General features: G+C 41.9%; 1 protein-coding gene across 2 annotated transcripts in view; it reads left to right on the forward strand.

The window, feature by feature from the left end:
- Positions 1-667: 667 nt before the first annotated feature.
- Positions 668-8,620, forward strand: part of nek11 (NIMA-related kinase 11) — a 110,116-nt gene continuing 102,163 nt past the window's right edge. For both annotated transcript variants that reach the window (XM_050046342.1, XM_050046343.1), the window contains exons 1-2: positions 668-812; positions 2,548-2,718. In XM_050046342.1, coding sequence (XP_049902299.1) covers positions 2,558-2,718 — 161 coding nt within the window. In that variant the 5' untranslated portion in view covers positions 668-812; positions 2,548-2,557. The remainder of the gene's footprint in view (positions 813-2,547; positions 2,719-8,620) is intronic.

Genomic DNA, 8,620 nt, shown 5'->3' on the forward strand with positions numbered 1-8,620 from the left:
GGTTTAACTTCTCCAGGAAAATATGGGACACATACCTTTATTTGTGTGTGTGCAGTGCGGCCCTAACATGTGGTGCCCTATGTGAGTCTTCCCCTGACGCCCCATGTGTTAATGAGCTTTCAGTAACATCTTGTTCATGTGTTGTAATAATCATATAAATCAATAATCAATAAAAGATCATTACAAATTAACTTGTTCACAAGAAAATAAACAACAATAATGTATGAGATAATAATAATAAAAATGTACAAAGTAACTTTCTGATTAAACTAGGGATGCAGTGATTCTGAAATTCAAATTTAAAATAATAAACAGAAATCTTCACTATAAAATGAATGAGCAGCTTTATAGTTACTCAGTCCTTCATCACACTTCACACCTTTGAATGAGCACAATTTCAATAACACACATTTGTAAAACAACCTGTAACACGAGCTTCTTTCACATGAAAATCATCTTTTTTCTTCAACACATTTCTCCTTCAAACAGCTGATTTATTCAAGTTTATCACCAAGAACTTCATTTTACAAGATTACACTGAACACATCATGAGAACGTTATAATTTATATTCACCCAGTAGTACTCATTTTTACTGAACAGAGCTTGAACGCTTCAAAGTGTAAATTAATGCAACCATCATCAGCTGTTGGGTGTGTCCACCGGCTGCTGACAGATAACGAGAACCAGCCAACTGCTGTGTGTGTGTGTGTGTGTGTGTGTGTGTGTGTGTGTGTGTGTGTGTGTGTGTTTTCGCTTCCGTCTCCATGGAAACGGGCTCAAACACGGAAGTGCTCCGTCGTGTCTGCTGCAGGTAAACAAACCTCTGATCTCACCTGTTTATTTAACATAAAGCAGCTCACTTTAAAGTCTCATTATCGCGAGACGATGCGGCGAAATTCCCTATGTTCTTTATCCGACACTTTTTGTCCCTTTGCTGGTTTAATCAGCTGATTAACAGAAACAAACAGCTGATTGTTTACGTGACCTCTTCACCCTGAGCTCATTAGAATCTCTTCAGTTCCATTATCGGACAGAATCAGATAAATTAGTTTATTTGCAGTAGTTTCAGTCAACATAATAAAGTCAGTGAGCTGCTGATACAAAGTGAAGAGGTGGAATAACCTTTAACTGCATATTGTAATCCCCATAATGACTTACACTATGTCTTTATTATATATTTATATTTTCTGACATGTTGATTGTCATTGAATGGTGGAGAGTAGGCCGACTCTGTTTTTAATCCATTCCTGGAACTGGGACCAATCATATCCTACAAAAAAAAAACAACCTCTTATATAACTTTTCAACACACAAAGTCAGTTTCTTGGGTGACACATTATTAAATGATTTATATTTACAGGTCTAAACTTGACCAGAATTCACAACTTCAAACAATAAAAAAATGTGTCAGAGCCATAGACTGTAAAAATAATGGACGTAACCACCGTGACCTCACCCATTGGTTTGTGGCATAGACTGTAAAAATAAAGCTAAGCTAGGTTAAAGCTAACAGTACGTGCCACTAACATTGGTGTAAACATGTTCTGTAATAATCACGTTTGTTTTAAAGTATTTTTTTAATGAAAATATCGGCCATGTTCTAAAACATCATTTTATCAGGTGTGAAAGGAGTTAGCTTTATCACCAAGACTCCTGTTTCACTTCCTGGTTTCCAAAAAGGCAGAAATGCTGCTCGTCCTGGTCAGCTTTATATTATTTGATAAATTCATTAAATCATTTTGCCATCGGGTGAGTCTCAACCGTAATGTGTCACTCTGACATGCTCCCTCAAAACATGTGACACCTGTGTCTATGGATCACACGTCACATGATAGAGTGACCTTTCATTGTGACCATCCAGAGACACACCTGTGTAGTGATGATGCTGCTTAATCAGACACACCTGTCAGGTGGATGGATTATCTTGGGGAAGGAGAAGAGCTCACTGACACAGATTATAACAAACTTGTGACCAAGATTTGAGAGACATAAATCTGTTGAGTGTAGAAAAAAGTTTTAGATCATTAACTTAAAGGACAACTCCGGCATTTTTTAACCTGGATCCCATTTCCCCTGTAAACTGGTCGAAGAGACTGATGTGAACACAAGTATTGAAACAGTACTGAGGGAGGAGGCAGCAGCTGGCAGCCACACAACGAGCTGTAATGGAGGCACATGGAGCAACTAAACATCATCACTGTTTGTCCATTAGACGTATTTTCTTTTGCCACAGAGCGTCTCAGATTGTTATTGTTGTGTTTCCTCACCTTTAACTTGATCCTCGTTAAGCAGAAGTCTCGTTCTGAAATATCACGAGACGTCACAGATGTCACTTGTTGCAGGAAAAATGGGAGCAAAACAAAAGTGTTGCATTTAAATGTTTCTTCAGTGTATATTCAGAGGTGTGTTGGTGATGATGATGGCTGTGTTCCATTTAGTTCAGGTCCTGGAGTTGTGCACGCTCACTGAGTCACCTGAGTTTTCCTACTGCGATGAGTCAAAATGTCCGCTGTGAAAAAGCTCTATCATCTGTCCTCGGTCCACAGGTGAGCAGACATGATGCCCAGGTTTCAGGAGGTGGAGTCAGGCCAGGCCCCGCCCCCTGGCAGCGCTGGTCTGGTTGCTAAGCGATACAGCGTCCTGCGGAGTCTGGGCCGGGGGAGTTTTGGTTCAGTTTATCTGGTTCAGGACACCAAAGCTACAGACGGAGAGGAGCTGTGAGTACATCCACTTTTTATTTTAGTTTCCAGGAGCCGTTTCTGATTCGTCCTCACGGATCTGAACAGGCAGCGCTCATGATGCTGCTGGTCAGTCTGTATGTGAAAGAAGAACTGAATCTACCTCTTACTTTTTTGTCATTTTAAACTCTATAATATAAAAATTACAACAAAGTTCTTGCACCTCAGAGAGTCTTATGACCAAAGAATCCTGCACACTGCGCACCAGCGTTACGACCAATGAGCTCCTCTGTTTATAAACATAGTGAATTTACAAATGTGAAAAGACAAACTAAACGTGTCATGTGATCGAACAATAAAATGTCCAAGTTACACATCAAACAACAGGATATTTTATAATATCATTTTATTATGTGACTATAAACCAGACCTCTGCAAATCAGCAAAAGTAAAATAAGTGAGTAAAATGTATGTATTTAGAGCTTTTTGTAGACAGAGGTCACAAAGTGCTTCACAGGGACATTATACAACAAGACAGAAAACAAAAAGACAAAGTGCACAACTAGCAAAACTGTTTGCACCAAAAAAAAAAAAAAATTACAATACACAAAATATGAATAAAAACAGATCAGGGGTCTCATTTATAAACATTACATATGCACAGAACGAGGCCTGAAGGAGTCGTACGCCATTTCACACAAAACCTGTGATGTATAAAAACAGACTTGATGGGAGAAACTCTGACACATGCTTAGCAACACTTTGGAGACGGGAAATTGGCGACGCAGATGGTGAGGTGGAGTCTGATTGTAGAAACTGTTGAATGTTTTTGGCTTTTGTCCGTACGTACGGTTTTAGCATGGATCCTAAATCCTGTATTATAAATGAGACCTCAGGTGCAGACAAGCTACCTTCACACCGTCTGAACAGGTGCGTCTTTAGCTGGCTTTGAAAAGAAAGCACAGAGTCAGCAGACTGCAGGGAGTGAGCAGAGCGCTCCAACATTCAGGTGCAGCGACTGCAAAAACTCAATCACCACGTGTTTTAAGGCGAGTGTGACGTACAGACAACACATTTGGTGTATTTGATCGAAGAGAGTGAACAAAAGAACACAGGTGAAAGTATATCAGAGTTACTTATTACTATACACACGTTAAAGCAGTGGTTCTCAGTCAGGGGTCCTCGAGGGAGTTGTAGGAGGTTCTCAGAATAATGGGCACTAGTTTATTTGACTTTACTGTAGAAGTGAATCTAATTTGAGTCATAGGAGTGACTGTTGTGATCACAGGTTTCACTTCCTCCACAGTTACGTTGACAACCATAGAACTCTGGTCTAACAGATGAAAATCTTTTTAGCTCAAGGTCCCTGAAGAGAAATCTCCTTTAACAGGAGGCAGGTCTGCTCTGTGGTGTTATTTATTTCTACATTAGCTGCTGTTTGTCCCTGGAGTTCATGTATCATCAAGGTCAGTCAGCTGAAGCCAGTGATTGTCTAATAACATGTTGTAAACTGGTAGAAAAGTTTCCACACACTTCCATGGACGTGTTGATGTTTGCAGCACCGTAAAGATGAAGCTGGGTGGAGCCGTGTTCATCCTGCAGTATCTAATAATAATATTAATATGTTCATAAAAAGTTGTCATGATGACATTATGGGAGTGAGGATGGTTCTGCAGAGAGTCACTAGATGGCAGCATCGACCTGTGAAGTCACTCTCTCTCTCTCACACACACACACACACACACACACAGGTGTACTGACCAATCCTCGTCCAGCTGATCTGAGTTCAGGGACCGATGTCGTCAGGGTTTCACCACGTCAATTAAAAACCACGTAACAGACTGAGAAACCTGCAGCTGTGAAACATCCAGTGTCTGAGACGCTGACAGCAGGGCTGATATAAAGAAGGATATTTGTACTTTGCTAAAATATTTCTATTTTATTCTACGTTATACTTCTACTCTATATCTCGGAGGGAAATACTGTACTTTGTACTGCTCTACATTTGTCTGAAGCTTCAGTGACTTTTCAGATGACAGTTTTTCATTCACTTAAAGCCCAACTTGCAGGTTGGAGACCATGGTGAATAAATGTGTAGGAAAATGATGTAGAAACAAACAAACAAAAAACACACATACACACTACAGTGACTTCTGGGGTCGTTTTTGTGAGAGAATTTTGCTTCCACATCTATAAACCCACTAACTGGAAGTGACGTAGCGTAAGGGAGTCCAGCCGAGTGCGATTGAGTGTAACATTAATAAACATGGATCCCAGTACTTTGAGACTATGAGAGATTATGAGCCTGCTAGGTGTCCAAGAGCCCAGGAACAGATCAGGGTTTGGAGAAATAACAGCCACAGAGACAAATAGAGCTGTGGTGTGAGGAGAACCAGTGGAGAACTGGGCAGGTGTCTTGGTGAGCGACCAGCGTTAGCTAACGACAGCTAACGATGTCTAACGATGTGTTCACATCACAACATTAAGTTTGCCATCACGTATTAGGTTATAACAAAGCTACCAATAGTTCTGCCACTATTAGATAACTAATGCTACTTACCCACAACAGAAACTAATGCGCAAATATCAGCTTGTATCAGACGTATCTTGCTATGCGTGTTACATCTCTGCATTACGGTGTATTGACGTCCGCAGGGGAGAGAGAGAGAGAGATACGAAGATTTCCTGATAATGTTTTGTATGATAGGTGCTTGTGTGGGAACCTGATAATGTTTTGTATGATAGGTGCTTGTGTGGGAACTGCCAGCCCACGGAGGCCTCCCTCTCCACGGAGCCCGCCCGCCCTCGCACATACCCCCAAGCCTCGGGTCCCGCACATACCCCCGAGGCAAGCGGGCTCCGCCAGGAACATAATCCTCCTGTCCAAAATGAGCGCTGCACACGACAGCGTTTTTGGTCACAGATGAAGCTGTGAAATCGCGCCTCTTCACCTGCACAAAACGCACCCAGGCACGAAAACTAACTCCACTCCTTTTTCTGTCCGGAAAACGGTGGACTCCATGTCCTGACAGACTCAAGTTTGTACAACCTGCACAAACACAATAATTCAGCATAATCACAAATGGTGAAATGCACTGTTAACAACCGAAAAAATACTAACTCACAAGTTTACTACCGCTCAGACTCACTACCACCTACTACTGCGCATTGGACAGAGGCAGGGTCAAGGGCGCAGAGTCCCTCTCGTGACGTAGTATCAGGCGATGTTAAAAAAAAATGCGTTTTTAGAAGAGGACCTTTCTCCTCTGAATTTTTGCCCTTATGTCGTGTAAACCGTAATAAATTCTGAATTAACTTCTCATATGGTAATTTTCAGACAAGGTTATGTATATATTTTTAAAAAAATTTAACCTGCAAGTTGCACTTTAAAGAAAGTGTTTCAGCAGCAGGAGGCGGCTTCTGGCAACAGTTTTTTGTGAGAATGAAGCTTTTTGCTCGCTGTTTTTGCGTTTTTCCGGAGCGCTCTGAACTCCTCAAGTTGAAAAACTTTATGATTACAATACAAAAAAACTGAAAAACAACTCAGAGCAGAAAAGCACCCACATCATCTCCATTTTTTCTTCATTGTCCAGTCAGATGATTCCCACATCATCTCCATTTTTTCTTCATTGTCCAGTCAGATGATTTGAGAGGCGGGCCTTCTGTGGTGGTCACGACAACAAATTTACAGTTGGTAAACAATGGAGGAGAAACTGGTGGTAGTGGTTGCTGGATACCCAGAGCTATACGGCCTGATGATAGACAGCAGGTTGTCAAACTGCCCCTGAGTCATCCTAAAATCTGCCTGTAAACGTCCATGATGGAGGAGAAGCTCCTGGACCAACTGGTGGTACTCCCCACAATTGCTCTGAACACAGAAAATAGAAGACAATAAGAAAGATTCAAGCAGAGGGCGGAGTCTCTGGGTGGGTCATGATAATGATGACTGAGGTGATCACATCTGTATGAGGCTAAATAAACTCTTTAAAACCCTCCTGGATCAGCTGAACAGTCGTCGTCACGAAGCTGAAAACAAGCTGTTTTTCTGACTTTCTAGAGATACGTGGTTCTCACAGGACAGCCACACTACAAACACATGATGATCTTATAGACCATGATGCATTGCTGTAGATTAAACTACCCAACAGGATATAAAGGAGTTAAACGACACATTAATGCAGCAGGAATATTCATCCAGAAACATCAGACAGAACGCAGTAAATCACTGTGTTCAGTGTTCACCAGTGTTGACGTAGTTTTTTCCCATGAGCACCTGGGCTTCCTGTGTGTGCTGAGTACAGTTAGAGATTTAACTAACACTGAGCTCTGTGATGTCAAACAACCAATCAGAAGTCACAGCTCTGGATGTAGATTTCTCCACGTTGTTACCGGCTTCTTCTTCTGTCACACATTTAATGCTGTTGGACTTCCTGATGCAGTGGACGGTGGTCAGTGATTGGCTCCCATGTGGGGAGAGGATTGTTCCTGATTCCACCTGTCCAGGTCGGACGCTCAGATCACAGAGTCACAGATCGATAGTCAGAGTTTTTCGCCTGATTGTTTGTTTCTCTGCATGAAAATGTGTCTGCAGCATCAGGTGGCTGAAGACTACACACTGACATACACACTGTCTGTCTGTCACGCTCTGTCGCTCCCACACCATCCCACACACACACACACACACACACACACACACAATCTCAGAGTGTTTCGGCTGTCTGACTCTGGGTGAGAGTTGGAGCTTCAGTTGGAGACAGACAGACAGACTGCACCCTGTGTCTCCGTCTGTCTGTCTGTCTGTGTCCCTCCCTCATGTGTCCACTCGCCCTCTGAGCTGAGAAGTCAGGGACGTGATGAACGTGGAGGAGGTGAAGACTTCCTCTTGTAAACCTGCAGAAACATGATGTCATGTTCTCTCTCCGTCCCCTCTCCACCCTCTCCGTCTGGACTGACGTGTGTGTGTGTGTGTGTGTGCTGCAGACACATAAATACAGAGCATTACTTTTGATACCCCAAAACATGTAGTGATATATGACTGATTGCACATTAACTAACCTGTAGATGTTTCCCCAGATCTGAAGCATTATGGGTATTGCGTGAAGTACTCTGTTGGTATCTGTATCACTTCAGGGTTACTGGTGTTGTAACTTTTTAAATGTGTTGTAACTCTGGAGAAAGGTTGCGTATTGGTGAGTCTACCTTTCTTGCATTTCACACAGCACTTAGAAAAAATTGAACATCCACAACTCCACCTCCCTCCAAAGGCCTACTCCCCCCTCCTCCATTACGTCCTCATTACGTCTATGATACACGTAGGCGTTGGCAAAGTAACGTTAGATACACAGAATAGGAGAGCGAGTGTAACGCTACAACCAAGACAGTCAACCCCGGAGTTTTAAAACTCAACCGGGAGTTTTAAAACTCAACCGGAGTCAGTGATGACTGATGAGTTTTAGAATAAAGTTACAGTGCTAACATAAGTTAGTAGCGTTAACGTTACTAGTAAGTGGAAACGCACAAGGAAGATAACGATAATGTTTCAAAGGCTACGCTACAGTAGGCTAACATTAGCCATTAGCAACTGGATGCTGTGTTGTCACATCCACCTTATTTTTCAGGGAAACATGGAGGCAAAACAGAACGCAGCCAGCTTCTGGTTTTTTGTGCGACACTTCCGGTCCAGCACTCTTGACCACTGTGTAAATGGGAATCGCCTTGTTGTTTACCTTGTTAAGTTTAGCTATATACACTGCTCAAAAAAATAAAGGGAACACTAAAATAACACATCCCAGATCTGAATGAATGAAAAATTCTTATTAAATACTGTGTTCTTTACATAGTTGAATGTGCTGACAACAAAATCACACAAAAATTATCAATGGAAATCAAATTTATTAACCCATGGAGGTCTGGATTTGGAGTCACACTCAAAATTAAAGTG

The sequence above is a fragment of the Epinephelus moara genome, chromosome 6 (assembly GCF_006386435.1).
Source record: "Epinephelus moara isolate mb chromosome 6, YSFRI_EMoa_1.0, whole genome shotgun sequence".
Taxonomy (NCBI): domain Eukaryota; kingdom Metazoa; phylum Chordata; class Actinopteri; order Perciformes; family Serranidae; genus Epinephelus; species Epinephelus moara.